We start from the raw sequence: 19044 nt of genomic DNA on the forward strand, positions 1-19044 counted from the left end.
ATTTCCATTAAACATACCATAATTTTACATTGCAACATATATTTTATTTGCAATTATTTGTTTTCTTTGCTTTTTTTCATTATTAATCTGCTTGCATTGTTTCATGCCCGACATTGAGCCTGTTGCCATCAACAGTTGCGACAGACAATGGCCAAGAGAAAATTGTCAACAAGGAAAGGCCAGAACCACTGAAATTTTGCAGGAATTTTTTTTATTAACTTGCAGGATAGTACTGCATGACCAATTAACTACGTCCCATTGCCAATGCTAATTCTTCAGGAGTCTCATGATATGTCTTATCAGCGGCACCAAGCTCAGTTCAGGGAAGAAGGGTTGTGGCCATCTCAGGGCATTAGTTTCATCATTTTATATGGGGTTGATTGAGCATATTCTGGAGGGATGCCTTGATCCGATAGAAAAAGTTGATTTGTGTGATGTTCGGTTAGTGATTGCTAAGCAGACCACATGCTTCATGCTCACTGGGACTGGGTATTCATAGTCCTGATCAGTAAGAAAGAAGAAGCTAAAAAGAATTAGCGTAGCTAGAATTGTCCGAAGTATATATGTAACAAGATGGTCACTCGCTCTTTGAAACAACAGAAACAAAGAGGATGTAATATTGTCCTTGCATAGGTCACTTATGAGGCTCCACCTGGAATACTGTGTTCAGTTCTGGAGATTACACCTTTCTCAGTACATCGATAAGATGGGAGTAGTTCAGAAAAAGAGTACCAAATATTGCATGGCTTCTTATACAAGTCCTACATAAATAGGCTAGAGAAACTCCAAATTATACAGTATACCTTCTATTTTCTAGGTCAGGGGTGTCAAACTGAAAACTTGGAGGGCTGCAGATGAGTCTGATTTTCAGGACATCCATGAATATGCATGAGGTATATTTGCACACGGTGGCGGCAGCATATGCATATAAATCATGCAGGGATATCTTAAAAACCTAACCATTTTGCAGGCTTCCAAGATTGCAGTTTGACACCCCTGGTCTAGAAAGTAATAGGGTAGAGATGCTGGTGTTAGGCAGGTATGATAGAAACATTCTGCTGTTTAGCAGGTGTCAACAGAGTACAAGGAAGTATTTTCTATGGAAAGCCTCCAGCACAAGGGGTCAAGATATAAAGTTGGAGACAGGTTCAGAAAAAATCTGAGACACTATTTCCTTACTGAGAGGCTAGTGGATGCCAGGAATCACCTATCAACAGAAGTATAACCACAACTCTCTAACAGAATCTGAGCATGCTTTGGACAGATACAGAAAGCAATGGTAAGAAAAAGTGAGAGAGAATATTAGAGACTGCTTAGGGACTGTCACCAAGTAGTCTAGGACATCTGGGCAGACTAGGTGATCCAAATGACTTCTATCTTCAGGCAACTATTATATTACTTTAAGTTCACATAGAGCCTAATTCTTATTTTGCTCTGCAGAGTGATGAGCTTTTCTTGCGAGAAATACCTTGAATTAGCCATCTTTCTTGACCGATTTGGGCTTTTCCAACTTGTAAAGCCCTTTTTATGCAAATGTATAAAACATTCTAACGATCAAACCAGAGATGCAAGGGGTAGGTCCAAGATAAATGTGAGCCAGCTAATAACGAGCAGAACTGGAGAGAATCACAGCCCCACTGCAGCATTCCCATGAGTAGAGCCAGTGATCATAGCGCTAGCCATAGGCAGCCTCGGTGCTCTCAATGCAGCTTTCCCAGACATTTAGCCATTCAGGGATGGCCACCCAGTCCACAGAACAAACCTGCCAACTGCCCAGAGAAATATCACACTGACTTTAGAAGCTGCAGGTAAGTTTCAGGTAGTACAGCATGGGATTGTAATTTTAAGATATGAATGACTGAATTTGACTCCAACTATATGCTCTGCTGCATTTGTGAACTGAGATTCAGAAATGTAGCCAAGCTGACCAAATGCTTTGCCTGACTTAGATCTGTCACGTCAGTGGAATGACAAGACCTTGATCCTAGAGCCAGATTTAAGAACTGAGCAAGAAGAGTCCGTTTCCTTGCATAATTTCAAAATAGCACATTTTTCTCCCAAGGCTTTAATTTTCTAGAAAAGAAGAAATTGAGGGACTTGTTCAAAATCCCCTGTGCATCTTTTGCTATTAAAGGGGCAAACTTTAAGGATTGGGCAAAAAGTCCACAAAGATTTTGTGTGGCAACTGTTTTCCCTTCTAAAAGCTGTAGGAAATTAAACACTCGGGCATGCGATATACTATTTCAGAATTATGCAGAGCAAACTGACTTGCAGACTTGCTGCATTTAGTTTTGTGTCCATTTTAAGTCTCTGACCCTTTAATGCTTAATTGGTGGATGCGAGCAGTATTGTAAATTATCATAGCAAGGAACATGGGTGCGAAAGAAACTTTGCTTAGTGCTTTTCAAACTAATGACTAGATGTAAAGAAGGTAAGATAGACCCCAAAAGCAAAGGTATGGAAAGTTGAAAGGCCTTATTTTCCAGAAAACTTTGTGCTATAAACATAAGAAAACATCCTTAATGTTTACCAGTCTTGCCAGGGAAAGTGCTGTGAAGCAGATGGATATCAAATGCTTGCAGTCCAGACTAAGCAGAGTAAATGAAGTAATTGAAAATGTAAGTAAAAATCCCTGTTTCATCTTCTGTTTAGATTAAATTAATAGAAACTGAGTTATTGCAGCTGACACAGCTGGAGTTAAGGAGGCAAGAACTGGACACAGAGACACTACAGGTATGTAGGGCTCCAATAATTGGGCTCAATGCTTCCTCCCTCTGTTTAAGACATTCCGTCTTGTCACTGGGCAGTGAAGAGCAGGCTACTTAGTTCCATTGGCTCTCTTTGCAGGTTTTGTTTTTTTCCTGGCTTCTCTGGATACTCCAGGCTAGGGTGCACACTAGAGTAGCCAAAGTTTGAGAACCTTCGGTGTCTTCAAATTACACCTCAAACTCTTTTCCACAACTTAGACTTTTGTTAAAAGATGAGCAGGTTGGAATAAGGCTCTTGGAGAATTGCTTCAGTGAAAAAAATGACTCCCTGGTTATCAAGAGGGCAATTTACAAAATCCATGTACCCAGGTAAAAAAACTATTTGAAAATTGCCTACTCTGTGCCTAATTTTACCTGCATTTTTTGTGGAGGCATTCCCAGGGCAGGGTTAGACTGGGGGGAGGCAACAACACACGTAGTTTTGGCCGGAAAAAGTACCTGCAGAAAAAGCAGGTGCAAATCTTTGTGGGTACTTTTTCCCTGGACAATTTTTAAAGGGAAAGAGTGGTCATACTTTCCCTTTGAGAAGTGGTGCAAAGGTAAAAGTAATTGCAGACTTTGCACCTACCCGTACAGTTTTGAAAGTTACCTCCTAAATGTTGTGCATCCCAGGGAAGTGTAAATAAGTCCTCTTCGTACCCACAGGCAGTGATTTCCCATAACTCTTGTAACCATTTTCCCCTTTAGTATCATGCTATTGAGGTCTTGCATGAATTTGTACTCAGACTGACCCATAGTCCGCCATGCAGAACCTAGAGGAGAGCAAATGCATCCAGTAGGTCTCCTGCTCTTTCCCATAATAGCCATTGCAATGCACTATCACCATGTCATGTTACTTTTTGCATTTTCACATTTGTTTGCTCAATGAATGATGCTCCCTATTTATGGAAACTATTTACCAAGCCATAGACTGGGAGAAAGTCTGCAGTAAATGAGGACCTATGGAATGCCATCGCTTTCTGGCCCCAGAGGAATAGGCAAAGTTATACTCTGCTGTTTTATATTCCAGGGACAGGGCAAGGGATGTGATCGATAGGAGCCTATGATGGAAAGACTATGGCTCTTGAAACCCTAGTTGGACTTTAAATAAAGGGATAGTAAATAACTCCAGCCACAATCACTTGAAATATGCTCCATTTTACTGTGTTCTTTTTTTATTTTTCTGTCAATAAGCACACTGAATTAGCCATGATCTGGTGGCACTGAATGGACTCATCTCTTCAAGCCAGTAGAGCTTTGAGCTCTCTGCTTAAGCATACGCAGGCATTGTCTCAGAGCCGCCTCAGTCAATTTTTTTGTCCAACCTGATATACGAACGGATTGTCATTCTCTCTTCACAAAATTGTGTGAAACTCTTTTTTGTAATTTCTTCATTGCCTCTCTGCCTTTGCAGCATAACCAAAACAGCACTTGTAAGTGCCACTATAAAAAAAAAAACCATAAAAGGCAGAACATCTACAAGGAAAGAAGATTTTTTTTTTTTACAGAACATCAATGCCTGCCAAAAAGAAGCGCACAGTAAGTGGTTTCAAATCATGCAGCAATAGACAGATAATGTCCATAACCAGACAGTCACAATCTCTGTTATCACTGCTTGGGTCCAGACCTTGACCAGCCTAATTGCCTGGTCTATGGTTGGATGTCCCTGTGGTCCCAACATTCTAGGCCAAACAGAGGGAAGTGCAGGTAATTCAATAAGTCCCCCTCAACTTCAGATTTTTTTCATCAAAGGTTTCTTTTTATTTTTACATCGGCAGCTCCATTGCTTAGACAAGCACAGAATTTAAGAAGGGTTTCCCCGACACGGACCCGTGTTTCGCCAAACCCGGCTGCGTCGGGAGGGACAAGCATTTAGAGACAAGCAAAGCACAGCGATTAAAAGTTGAAGAATCCCTGTCTCTAAATGCTTGTCCCTCCCGACGCAGCCGGGTTTGGCGAAACACGGGTCCGTGTTGGGGGACCCTTCTTAAATTCTGTGCTTGTCTAAGCAATGGAGTTGCCGATGTAAAAATAAAAAGAAACCTTTGATGAAAAGAATCTGAAGTTGAGGGGACTTATTGCATTACCTGCACTTCCCTCTGTTTGGCGTTGAATATTTGAAGTGCAGGCTTCTGCTCCTGCATTGTGTTGTGCCCAACATTCTAGGGCCATGAAAGTCGAAGCAAATCATCCTCTCAAAAGTGCAGCTTTGGCTGGCTCCCTGGTCAGCATTTCAAGTGACTGTTCTTCAGAAACACCTTCTTCGGCCCAGTGGGTTACCGCGGGGCAAGGGGACCAAAATGCATCAAATTCAAAGTGGAAAAGAAACATGGAACAATTCCCTGCATTGGGAACAACTTTGGAACAATCCAAGACCAGTGCGTTAAAGCATATTATGCTGCACTCTACCAATATATCCACATGACCAATGCATCAAACATTGAAGCAGTCCAAACACACTGCATTGGAGTGCCCGATGCACGGTGCATCAAAGCACCCAACACATGGCACATCAAAGCATATATTGCAAGGTGCATTGCACCACCTGAAACAAAGCAGTGAGCATTGATCGTATCAAGGAACATAAAAGTGATGCACAATACTTCGAAACATGTAAGCCCTTCACCATCAAGGCATTCCCACGGTGCATCAGCATTATCATTGACACATTCCACAGTGAAGTCACCAATCCTTGGCTCATTCTACCTCATCTTCGCATCACAGCTCCTAAAGGTTACCAAAATAAAAACAACCTGCTATCTTGTAGCCTCAGAGCTCGCAAACATCTGCAGGCTGAGTGGGATATTTTGAGAGCAACATTGCTTCTTTATCTTGTAGCCAGGTGACCACTCCACCCAGAAGAGATTCTCCAACTTTCGCCTCCTTTTCCAGGGCGCTGTTGTCTCTTACTCATGGACTACAACTGGAAAACCCAGATTCAGTTTGTTCAATACTATCCTTGACATCAACTAGACCATCCACAATTCAGCAACAGCCAATTTTAGTAACCCGCAACTCTCCAAAATAGTTGTGGGGATTTTTTGCCACTTTTCAGTCTGAACCATGCGCTTCATATCAGCTCCTACCTCCACACTCTACCCTTCCATCACATCCATTGGTGACTCAATCGCTACCATGCATGGTCTCAGGAGCCCCTCCACTTCTACCCCCTCTAATTCATCTCGTCAGATTCTTTCCGGTTGGATGATAGGTCTCTCCTTCCACCATCGCTGATTCAGCCACACTACCAGCACCTCTCTTCTCGATCACCGTCACCTTGCTATTCCAAACAGCCATCCCCTGGGGAGTACCCAGGCAGTTCTATGAGTATACCTTCTAACCCACCACCACCCATCTGCCAGCTCATACGTCTCCTCCAGAAGACCTGATGTACTACAAATTTATTGAAAAAAATGGGACATTCCTGGCATTCACATATGAAAAGACCCAGAGCCTCGAAAAGATGTTATGGGGTTGTTGCACATTTTGGATGTTCTTTCTGAGCCACCGCCTCTACCGACTCATGCAACTCTAGATGTTCATCAGATGAAGATGTGAGAAACTCCCAACTCTGGCACCATGGCAACCTAAAAGCTGGATTTAAAATTTCAAATACAGAAGTCTCCTGGCTATGGAGTAGTCCAGCTTCCACATCAATCTGTTGTGGAGTCATCGCTTAAGAAAGCGAAAAAATCAAGGTTACATTTAAGTTTCCACCTGGCAAAGACTATTTTCTGCTGGATAACTTTGGTTAAAAAAAAAAATTTCAAGGATCCATGTTGGCTTCCTAAATAGCACATCACCAGTTCCACATGGTCCAATATATTCATAACTGCATTCAAGATCTAAAATCCTTCATCTTTCACTCCCCAGCCTCTTTTAGACTTAGAGGAAACAATTAGACACCTCCTCAGGGCAATCTATGAATCATTTGATATCTTGGCCAGGACCTCAGTCTGTTCAATAGGGGCATGACATATAGCTTGGCTACATGTGAGCTCCATTCGTGAAGATGTTCATGATAACTCTAACTTCCTTTGTTTGGGAGACAGTCTCTTTTGAGGGAAAAACCACAGGAGTCTGTTTCCCAGATCAAAGAACAAAATGTCTTATCTACATTAGCGGAGCCTCACACTACAGACAGGAGACCTTTCTATTCATACAAAAAGCCTTACTATAACAGACGTAGCTACTGCCCCTTCCAACATGATCACCTTTGTTCTCTACAGCCTCACAGGCAGCAATCTCAACAGTCACCTGCTAGACCTCGTCAGAGGGAACATCGCCAGCTGAAAGCTACTCAGCAGGCTCAATCTAAGTCAACTCCAAATTTATTTCTCCGGTTCTGAAGAATGAACCCATTGGGGTGCTGATTTTAAATGTTTTTGGAAGCTTGGAAAGTGATTACCACTGTCCAACGGGTGCTCCAGATAATCCAGCATGGGTACCAATTTCACTTCTCCCAGTTATTGCTTTTGCCGCATCTATTTCTTTGGTAGACCCCTCACAGCTACTTCAGCTTCTTGCAGAGAATCAACACCTTTTCCTACAAAAGCAATAGAGCAGATCCCAACTTCGGACTACAACACAAGCTTCTATTCCAGATATTTCTTATTTCCAAAGAAATCAGGAGATCTGAGACCCATTTTGGATCTCTGGAACTTGAACATGTATCTATATCGGAAGAAATTCAGAATTAATTCCCTCAGCATCATTCTTCCTTTCATTCAACCGGGGGAATAACTGTGCTCTCTAGACCTCAAGGAGACATATACACACATTTATTTAGTTAATTTTACAGTATTTATCGATCACTATTCCAAAGGTCAAAGCAATTTACAAGTAGTATCAAAATAAATTTAAATTAATAAAACAAAATATATATAAAATCCTGTATAATACAATCCAAAAGATACAATATAATTAACATTATATAACAAAATCTATTAAAACAATTCATATTTTAATAAGACAAACTGAAAACACAATATAAGAACATAAATAATAGCAGCATTCCTGCTGCTTCCTCCATCCTTTGATCTTTTTGGCACTAGTCACTTCCAGATAGACTGTGTTCATTATCAATACAAGATCCTCCCATCTGGACTCTCAGCTGTCCCCAGATTTTTTCCCAAGTGCCTTATAAGAGTAGAAGCCCATCTTAATGTGGGGGGGGGGAGGAATGTGGAAAAGAGGATTTAAATTCAGACAACATCCAACAAAGCATTGATCTGTGCAGTCTGTGTAAACAAGCATCGGAGTAACTTGCTTGATGCGGTGGTTACTACCCTTAACCATTAAGCCTTATGCTTCACCTTTGATGCAACTCTAATATTACTCTCTGCATCAACAGCAGGTGGTGACAGGAAATTCGAATCAGTTACCAACAAGGGCCCTGAACTTGGTGGTCGGTGAAACAGATAAGTATGGGAAAATAAGTGTGAGAGCTTGCTGGGCAGACTGGATGGGCTGTTTGGTCTTTTTCTGCTGTAATTTCTATGTTAAGACGGGGGGAATCCAAGTCTTTTGATACCTAGATGACTGGTTCATAATGCTGCAACACAGTGCTTCACATGCTACAACAAACAATCAAGCATCTCCAGACCCTTGGGTTTCTCATCAAGTACAAAAAGTCCAATCTGGTTCCAACACAATGCCTTCAGTTCATTGGAGCCTTGATCAATACCACCCAGGACAGGGTGTTTCTTCCCTCTGATTGAGCAAATATGCATTCTTTAATCAACAACCTTCTATCGATTCAAATTTCCACTGCATGCCAAGTACTTGTAGCCCTTGTACACATGGCAGCAGCAATACATATTGGCCCATTAACCCACCTAAACATGCATTGTCTTCAATGGGGACTATGGAATCAATAGAACCAGGTGCTTTAACCATTGCACACTGTAATTGTAGCCACTCCAGAAATGAAGGAGTTCCGATGGTGGCTTCAAACCTGCATTAAGAAAATAAGAACATGCCATACTGGGTCAGACCCAAGGGTCCATCAAACCCAGCATCCTGTCTCCAACAGTGGCCAATCCAGGCCATAAGAACCTGGCAAGTACCCAGAAACTAAGTCTATCCCATGTTACTGTTGCTAGTAATAGCAGTGGCTATTTTCTAAGTCAACTTAATTAATAGCAGGTAATGGACTTCTTCTCCAAGAACTTATCCAATCCTTTTTTAAACCCAGCTATACTAACTGCACTAACCACATCCTCTGGCAACAAATTCCAGAGTTTAATCGTGCGTTGAGTGAAAAAGAACTTTCTCCGATTAGTTTTAAATGTGCCACATGCTAACTTCATGGAGTGCCCCCTAGTCCTTCTATTATCCGAAAGAGTAAATAACCAATTCACATTTACCCGATCTAGACCTCTCATATTGTTCCATAACTTAACTATCTATCTATCTATCTATCTATCTATCTATATATATATATTTTTTTTTATACAATACAATTAAATATAGTTCAAAGAGAGTTAATATTGGTTACATCTTAAGCTGAGTGGAAGTAGAGGAAACACCACTCCATCCTTTTTCCGATCAGACAATGTTAACAATAGATGCTTCAACTATGGGCTGGGTTGTGCACATGCAAACCTGTCAGACCTAGGACACCTAGTTCCCTCGGGAAAACCTTTTCAAATCCATCTACTCTTGCTCAGAACCATCAAAAGCACGCTCTTAGCATTTACTCATCTTATTGGGAAAATAATTCTTATCCAAACTGACAATCAGGTAGCCATGTTCTAGGAGTATGGATTCCTGGCTACTATGGCAGGAAACACTTCAAATATGGCAATAAGCGATTGACCATCAAGCCACTCTTCAAGCCACATACTGTATCTTTCTAGGCTGTCCAACCTGCTGGCGGACTATTTCAGCAAATTATTTCATCCACACGAGTAGTCACTCAGTGTATTAGCATGAGGTGACAGAGGACGCAAAGACTCTAGATGTACGTGAAAGCGAACAGATAGGCCCCAAATTTGTGTGGAAGTATGATCAGAGGTTAGAACTGACAAGATGTGATGGTAAAAGTATGTTCTGAATGGTGAATGAAGATGTAAGCAACTTGTGGACAAGATCATTACATAGCTTGTTAGGGAACACTGAATATTTTGCTATGAGAGATACCACATACACACAATGTGGGATGATAAGTAGTTCTTTTACTCCCTTCACTAGGAACTAGTAAAAGCATTCTGGCACATCTTACTGCCTACACACAGCCTTCAAAGTTTTTTCCCCTAGCATACCCTTCTTCAAACAAGAAGTCTGCAAAAAAAGCTCCAAGGTCACAAGCATTAATGAGCACAAAATGGAAACTTGAATTAATTAATAGCATAAGACTGCTACTTACTTAAAACCAGCTAGCTTATTGAGAGTTAAATCTTGACCTTGGCTGGTTGCATCAGTAGGTTGTGCAGAGAGCTGAGGCTGGAAGCACCTGGCATATACGCAGATTAGTTTCAGTAAAATTTTTTATTGAGAAATATATTATAGAATTACATACAGTATTCACAGTTACTTTTATAGTGATTTCATAGTAGTGTTTCTATCTGATTTATTATATAATCCACTTAATACTAAAGCAGATATTATTCTAGATATTATTTTGATTATAGATTATGATAAGTTTAAAGAATATTTTAGATAGTAGTCACATAGTAACACACATGAGAAATAAGGAATATGCACAAAACTTAAGAATTTTACCATTTATGAGTGGTCCCGAAACATACGCAGTCAGTTTCTCTTATCAGTAGTTTGGCAATATATTATGAAAGGCTACACAAAGAAAACCAAACGCACATGTCCCATTTCAAAGGGCATATAACCCCAACAAAACCTATGATAGATTCAGATTCCCTGCGTAGAGCTGATAAGATAGCAAGACAAATCTCTGCTATAGCCAGGAGTCTCCAGCGCTGATTGATGTGTCTCCAAACAAGAACTGCTTAGTTGATTCACTAGTTAGGGAGAGCCTGGAGATGCTTCTTCTTTACCAGGAACGTAAAACAGCTTTTGCTAGGCCTTTGAAAAAATAAAATCTTCCCTATTAATTGGGGAATTAAGATATTTACTCTTGCTTATTGTGCTGATATATAATTTGTTTGTAGTTCCACTGGCGTTCTCATAAGCGCAAGTTTTGTTACTATATTATATTTGTTATTTGTACCAGGGAGAAGGGTCAGGTAATTTTCCTACTTGTATTCTTCTGACTCCGCCTACTCATAACTCCACTCAGCTCCACCTGTGACACTCTGAAAGTAAGCGGTGAGCAAACTCTTCAAAGTGTGGGGTCGTCTGGCAAACAATCTCTTTGCATCAGAACACAATTGAAAACTAGATCAATTTTGTCCCATTCTTCCAAGTCCTCTGCAGGTCACACAAGGCGCTTTCCTTCTAGGGGATCAGACCTTGTATACATTTTTCTGCCTCCACCACTGATAGCAAGGATGTGTAAAAGCTTATTTGAGACTGAGATTGAATGATTCTAATAGCTCCAATGTGGACAAGACAGATCTGGTACCCATATCTGATACAACTGCCGCTCCATTCTCCAATTCATTTGGAGTCTAACCATTCTCTGCTAACACAAGAAAATAGCAAACTACCTTCATCTGTCTCTACCATCCCTCAACCTGACAGCATGGATGTTGAATGCTCAATAATACAAAAAATTACCAAAAAAAATGGAAGATGTAATTTCAGCAAGGAAACCTTCCTCCAGATGTAATTATGCTTTCAAATGGTGAAGATATACTCATTGGTGCACCCAAAATTTCCTAGATCCTTCTCATGCAAGCCTTGACATCTCTTATCTTATGTCCATTTATTATCCAGTTCTAGACTAGCAACTTTTTCTGTCAATGTATATTTAAGTGCAATTGCGGCCTGCCATGAACCTGTAGACAATACACTAATCTCACAATATCCATTAGTGACCAAATTCATGAGAAGGTTGGCTGCATATTCACAAAGGGGAGAAGTCACTTCACATCTTAGACTGCAAGAGAACACTCATACTACAAAAGCAGAACTCATCCTCATCGTAAGTCATCAGAACTATTTGATTCCTACAATTCCAACAAACTGTATATTGTAGTGGCAAAGCACACCCTGTCAAACTGGATAAATAACTGCATCCAACATTGTTATTCCGTAGCAAAACGAGTCTTGATAATTCAGGAAAAGCTGACCAGATATGAGCTATGGCCTCCTCTTTCACTCACTTAAGAGAAGAACCTCTCAAAGACATGCAAGTCTGCCAAATGGTCTTCAGTACACACTTTCATATCTCACTAGTGCCTGGACATTCTTATAGCATCTGACAGTATAGTGGAAAGGCAGTGGTACATTATATTCTTTCACAATACTGTCCTCTCCACGGTGGAGTCTGGATTGTGTACAAGGTAAACTGCAATCCTCAGCTGGGGACTCCCCACAGATCATGGCTAATTCAGCCTGCTTATCGATGGAAAAAGCAAGTTTTCTTACCGTAAACCAGGGCTTCCCAAACCTGTCTGGGGACCTCACAGGTAGTTGTGTTTTCCAGATATCCACAATGAATATACATGAAATAAATGGTACATATACTGAATCTCCATGGTATACAAATTTATCCCCTGCATGTTCATTGTGGATATCCTGAGAAATCAACTGGCTGTGGTGTCCCTAGGATAGGTTTGGGAAGCCCTGTTGTAAATGGTGTCTTCCGTAGATAAGATGAATTAGCCAGGAGATGCCCTCCCTCTCTCCTGGAGAGTAGACTACTTTACCTAACAAGCTCTGAAAAAAACAGAGGAGGCTCTGAGGAAATAACTATGCAGGAACTCCTGCATATATTCAATAGAGCTCAAAGCTCCGCTAGCTTGAAGAGATGAGTCTGTTCGGCGCCACAAGAGAACATCACCCACAGGTCATGACTAATTCATCCTGCTATATACAGAAAACACCATTTATGGTAAGAAAACTTGCTTTATATTGTTTTGACTTTTTAATTGAGTTGGCAAAATGATGTATCTAACTTTTTTTTAAATTTCAGTTATGCTTGATGGTTGCATCCACTCGTTTGCCAATATTTTCCTCATCCTGCCATCCACAGTTATCTTTCACATCTTCAACTCTTCCACCAGAGTAGGGTTCAAGACTTAATGCACTTTGTGAAACATTCATGTACAAGATTGTTCTAAATTGTTGGCTTTGGTTTCGTATTGTTTTATCTGCACCGTGAGTTTATTATATATCCAGATCCCTGAGGAAGCATTGAAAATAGTACCCTAGGGTTTCTCCTTTACCAAAAGTCTCATGAGAGTTTCCCTAGTTTAGTGGACGCAGACAAGGCTTATTATTTTCTATAGCATGTAGCAGTCCCAGTGGTACACACACCATTTTTTTATAGAGATAAATCTTTCCTACTTCCAAATATATACAATCAAATTGATTGTGATTTGAGTTGACTCCATATTGAAACTTGTAAGTGGGTTTTGATAAGCTGGTTTGGGTTCTATGATTTTTTTTTTTTAATTGCAGATTCATAACTCGCAGAAATGCCCCTCAGTGTAAGAAACTGTTGGATTTGAGAAATAAAGACCCCGATGTTTGGCGCCACTTAGCCAGATAAAAGCTGAGGATAAAAGCATCAAACTTTAGGGAGGCCCACTCCCTAAAGTTTGGAAATCACTCTCTACTTTATCGATTCCATTTATGGTCATTGGTTTCCAAATGGACTTTGAGATCAGTGTCAGAATTCCTTTCTTTTGTAATAGTACAAAGAATCTGGTTTGTATTCTTGCAAGCTGAGGATCTTGGTAGGCATGTGACATATTTGTAACCTTTCAAGTTTGTCTCCATGTTAATGCCTTTAATAATGGATCCCCCCAGAAGAATGATTTTTCTATTTTGAGATCTTTTAACAGTGTTTTTCAGTTTCTATGAACAATGGATGTCATTTTTCAACTCATCTATCAATAGTATAATCTTTTTCTAATGCTGTGAAAGCAATTTAATAATGATGGCAGAAAAACCCCAAATGAGCCTTCCAGTCTGCCCAGCAAGCTTCCCTAGGTAGCAACTGCCCCTCTGTGCAGGCTACCCCCATGTTTCTCTTAAGGGTAGAAATTGCCGCGCTGTGCAGTTATCCCTGTTTGTAAGGGATTGAGTTGAGGAGGATGTCTGTGTGCAATGGGTCTGTCCTATTAGAACCCGCTGGAAACAATCTATTTCTGTTTTTTTGGCTCATTTGGAGGAAATTTTGTGGATGTTGTGTATTAATGGAGGGTTCTTTAATTTATTTGAGGTCCATATTCAGTCGCGATCCAGCTGAACAAGTCAGCCAGATAAATATACCTGCTAACTTGTCCAGGATATTCAGCGATTGGCCAAGTCACAGGGTAGAAAGTAGCACTTTCAGATGTATTGCTTGTTCATGGTAAAGGAGATGAAAGGCTTGATCACTTTAAGTTTCAGCCCAAGGCAGCAGTAATATGGCTGCACTGTGCTTCCTGGAAGGCATGAGGTAATCTGGATAAACCAGCAGTTGCAACTCTGAAGGGGACATGGTTGAAATGGGGGTGGGAAGATGCGCACAAAATCTCTACTACGGAGACTAGATGTGCGTTTTGGTCTTTTATCTGCCGTACTTTATTATGTTACTATGTTAAATCATTCAAATAGTAGTTTGGGCCAGTCCATTGGTCCAATAGATGTACACAACACTGCCATGCAAGAAACTCCAGTTCACATACTCAACTCCTGGTTCTCTGATAGGGGCTCAGGATACTGCAGAGGTACCTGTCACAACCCCCCGGAAGGGAGAGAATCCCAGCCATTACTCAACAGTGCCGCCTCATGCCTAGGCTCAGGGTGCTGTGCACCAAGTTCTGAAGAGAGCCACTATCTATAGATGAATATAATAACCAAATTCCTAGCTGTAAATTCATATGAAAGATGAAATTGTACCTGCTTTGCTGGATTATAATTAGTCTTGAATATTTGGGGTAAAATGATCTACAGTTGTCAAATGGTAATTTGGGTATATATCCTGGAACAAAAGTTATTTTCTTGCTGTTCTATTGTAGGAAGTGATCATAGAGCAGCGGAGAGCACTTGGCTACCTCCTACAGCAACTTCTCAAAGAGAAGCAACAAAGGGAAGAGGAACTGCAAGAATTGTTGGTGCGTTTGATGGCCTTTAGGTTGACACAGGCAGCCACACATTAAGAGAGTGTGCATATTGGAGTAGAAGTTGTAAACCTAAGAATGGTCCAAGTCACCTTAGTAACTTTGAGCTTGAGATTTACCAAAGAGTAAAGTATCTCATGGTGGTAGGTTCAGGTGATCAGGCATGAAGGTTGATTTACTATCCATGCTTAGTGGTAGGCTGGGTATCCTGTACATCTTTTAAGTAAAATGGTAGAAACGAGGACCAATGTTAAGAAATGACACTTAATAAAACTGTCCCAGTTCGCTGCCATGTGGAGGAACCTGGATTCGATACCTAGCACAGGTTTTCCGCTCTCTGCATTGGCTAGGACTTGGGGGTACTGCAGATACATAGAGAGTCATGGTATTCACACAATAGCGACTCCTAATGTATGGATTGAGAGCCTATGGTTGCAAGGTTTCAGAAAGAGCCCTTATGCCTGTAAAGTAAGTTGGGAGAGGATATAAAATAGGGAAAAAAAATCTCTGGCTAGTTGCGTATGAAGTCTTATAGCACCAGATCCTATTCCTGATTCAGGGCAGGAGAAAACTGCTGGGTCAAAAAAAAAAACAAAAAAACTGTCCCATAGAAGTTTGAAAAGTACCCGGGCCTGTTACTACTATTTAGACCAATACAGCATGCTGTTTGAGCCCAAGTCCTGAAACATTAACATTTATTTATTTTATTTTTATTTGCCTGCTTTTTGCCACTTCAAAGCAGATTACATTCATGTACTGTAAGGGGACTTACAATCTAAAGGTACTATTTACTAAGCATTTGTCCCCTAGATTCAAAATGGATCAAAACCTTTAGTAAATGACTCCCTAAGTTTGTACCTGAGGCATGAAGGATAAAGTGACTTGCCCAAGGTCATGAAGAGCAGCAGTGGAATGTGAATCCTGGTTTCTCTGGTTCATAGCCCACTGCTCTAACCACTAGGCTACTCCTCTGTGTTGAGTCTTTGTATTTCCATGAGAATGCATAGTACAAGCCCATGAAGCAGGAGCCTCCTGCCTAGGGCTGGTGCTTCCATTAGGCAAACTAGGCAGTTGCCTAGAGCGCCAAACTTTAGAGGGCAGCAAAATCCTACCAGAGAGGGACGTATAGGGGTGCTATGGCCAGAGCCAATACTGCCAAAGAAGGAAGATTACCTGGAGCCACTGCTGCCAGTAGGAGGAAATGCTCTGCTGTAGCTCTCGCCAATAGGTAGGGAGTACATGACTGAAGGTTTGCCTAGGGCGCCAAATACTCTTGCTCCCTTCACAAGACATTATGAGCATGTTCTAACATCAGCACGCAGATTTTTATAATGAAGAATTTTTCTGCTTCTTTGCAGCTGGAGATGGAAGAAAAAAGTGAAGCAAAACAGGAGAATTACTGGTTAATACAGTATCAGCGGTTACTAAACCAAAAGCCCCTGTCTCTTAAACTGCAGGTAAGAAATGCTGTGACTCATACAAAGCAAGTGCCATCATATCCTGTGCGTGGAGCTGCCACTGTAGATGTGAACCCAGGAACTGAATGCAATGATGTACTAGGGAAGGGCCACTGAAAATGTGCATAATGGAGGGGGAAAAATGGTGGAATTCCTTTTGTTATGGATTCCACTTCTGTTCATGATAAATTCACAGATTTTCTCCAGAGTAAAACAGCAATGAGAAAGCGGTAAGATTTTTCTGCTGCTTCTTCCCACTGCCCTGCTTTATCCCCACCTAACAGGAAGATGCGTGGAAATAAAAGTTGAAACAAAAAAAAAAAAAGATGCTACCTTTTTATTGGACTAATTGAATACATTTCTTGATGAACGTTTGGGAGCTAATACTCCCTCCTTCAGGGAATAAGATGCTCCAGCCAGCCAGCCAGAGTCAGAGCCTGGAGCTCATTTTAGTTCATCCATGGTGTCACGTTTCCTTTTATCTCCCAAATGGCTGATCTTAAACTCCTGAACTTTTATATTACCTAATCTATAGTACTCAGCCTCCCTGTGCCCCTAAACTGCTCCTGCTCTAGGTAACGCTTTTAGTTTAGTTTCTATCTTACAGTAATTTACTTGGTGTATTTTAATTCATATTTGGCATTTTTACATCTCGATGACCCCCATCTGTCTCTGTCGTCAGTTGGACCTATTTATGGGATTACAAATTAATAAGCAGGCATAAATAGGATCAAACCCATAATTTGTGACTGAATATGTTTTATACATTTTTCTGAAATCCCACATATGGGAATATTTGAAAGCCCTGAAAAGCATGGTTGATGGAAGAAAGAAGAGGCTGACAAACACTGCATTGGCATTTATTACATAGGGGGAAGAGGATAGGAAAATGGTTAATATATTTATCAAATAAGGAGCTTCAGCTGATTACATTGAATACGTATGTGCAGCTTAAACGGTTTTTGTGATGTCATCAAGCACTGTAAAAACAGCTTTGTAATTGGTTAGTGCTTAAATACATTATGCAAATAAGTGATGTGTTTTGAACATTGCTCTGTATAACATTTATGTACTCTGAGGGTCTTGTGCAACAGAACTGTGCTCATGGTTTGTAGGAAGAAGGGTTGGAGAAAGAGCTGATGAATCTACTAAGAAAACTCTCAGCCGAAAAGTATCTCCCAATCTTTGCCCATCATCGTATTTCCTTGGAAATGCTGAAAGGAATGACGCCAGACAGCCTCCAAAAGGTAGGGAATGCATGAGTAGGTCCCCTCTGCCAACCTCCTCCTCAAGAAGCCGGACCCAGGTGAATAATATGTTGGCAATTCACTACTGGCTAGGTTGCACTGTCTTTGGTTTATTGAAGTTTCTTTTCCACAAGTTAAAACATAGAAATATAGAAATGATGGCAGAAGAAGACCAAACGGTCCATCCAGTCTGCCCAGCAAGCTTTCACTTTTTTTCTCCCCATACTTATGTTACTCTTGTCCCTTGTAAGTGACTTTTTTGTTCTATTTCCCTTCCACCCCCACCATCGATCTATTTCCCTTCCACCCCCACCATCGATCTATTTCCCTTCCACCCCCACCATCGATCCATTTCCCTTCCACTCCCGCCATCAATGTAGTTAGCAGTGCTGGAGCTGCATCTAAGTGAAGTATCTAGCTAATTGTTTAGGGGTAGTAACCGCCATCATAGCAAGCCAGTCCCACGCATGTTTATCCAGCCTGTGCAACTCAGTCCTTGTTGGTTGTTGTCCGAATATAAATCATCTTTTCACATTCCCCCTGCCGTTGAAGCAGAGAACTATGCTGGATATTGAAAGTGAAGTATCAGGCTTATTTGGTTTGGAGTAGTAACAGCGTATCAAGCATGCTACTCCCCTGCTTTTTTGTGGATGCAAATCCTTTTTTTTCACATTTCCTCTTGCCGTTGAAGCATACAGCAATGTTGGAGTTGCATTAACCGTGTGTATGTTTATTGACATAGGATATTAATCTCCAGGTAGTAGCCATCACTCCCGCAAGCTGCCCCCATGCCTCTTCACTTCATTCTCATCCTCTAGACTTTATGGATCCACAGTGTTTATCCCACGCCTCTTTGAAATCCTTCACAGTTTTGGTCTTCACCACTTCCTCCGGAAGGGCGTTCCAGGCATTCACCACTCTCTCCATGAAGAAATACTTTCTGTCTGTGTGATCAAAACTTAGGGGAAAAAAGGTAGCCTTAAGCATGGGCGGAGCTTTTTTAAGGGAAAATTAAACATGGACAAGCATGGAGCTTCTAATTTTGTGCTTTTTAGTCTTACTTTCCAAAGGAAGGGGAAAAAAAGCTTACAAGATCTGTGTCTTTCAGTTTGTGTGTCACCCTCTATTACCTTTGGTGTCCTATCCGCACCAGTCTTTCAGGAGATATGGGGGAGTAGGGGATGGATAGATGTGACATGAAGTCTCTGATGGGGGGTGTATATATATTTTGGGGGGATCCACACATTTGTTTGGACTGCTGACGTGCATACACACATCCTGGAAAATAGGCTCCTATAGTTCTAGGTGGAACATCTTGTTTTCTACAGCATTGCATATACTCATTTTGTATTAATTATAAATTATCATTATTAGTATTAATAAGCTTCATGTCATTTTA

At 40.9% G+C, this 19044-nt stretch overlaps 1 protein-coding gene across 3 annotated transcripts in view; it reads left to right on the forward strand.

Moving 5' to 3' along the window:
- LRSAM1 (leucine rich repeat and sterile alpha motif containing 1) overlaps positions 1-19044 on the forward strand; it is a 169151-nt gene that overhangs the window by 131647 nt on the left and 18460 nt on the right. For all 3 annotated transcript variants that reach the window (XM_029612087.1, XM_029612088.1, XM_029612086.1), the window contains exons 19-22: positions 2653-2733; positions 14840-14935; positions 16300-16398; positions 17514-17645. In XM_029612087.1, coding sequence (XP_029467947.1) covers positions 2653-2733; positions 14840-14935; positions 16300-16398; positions 17514-17645 — 408 coding nt within the window. The remainder of the gene's footprint in view (positions 1-2652; positions 2734-14839; positions 14936-16299; positions 16399-17513; positions 17646-19044) is intronic.

Source organism: Rhinatrema bivittatum, chromosome 8, assembly GCF_901001135.1.
Source record: "Rhinatrema bivittatum chromosome 8, aRhiBiv1.1, whole genome shotgun sequence".
Taxonomy (NCBI): Eukaryota; Metazoa; Chordata; class Amphibia; order Gymnophiona; family Rhinatrematidae; genus Rhinatrema; species Rhinatrema bivittatum.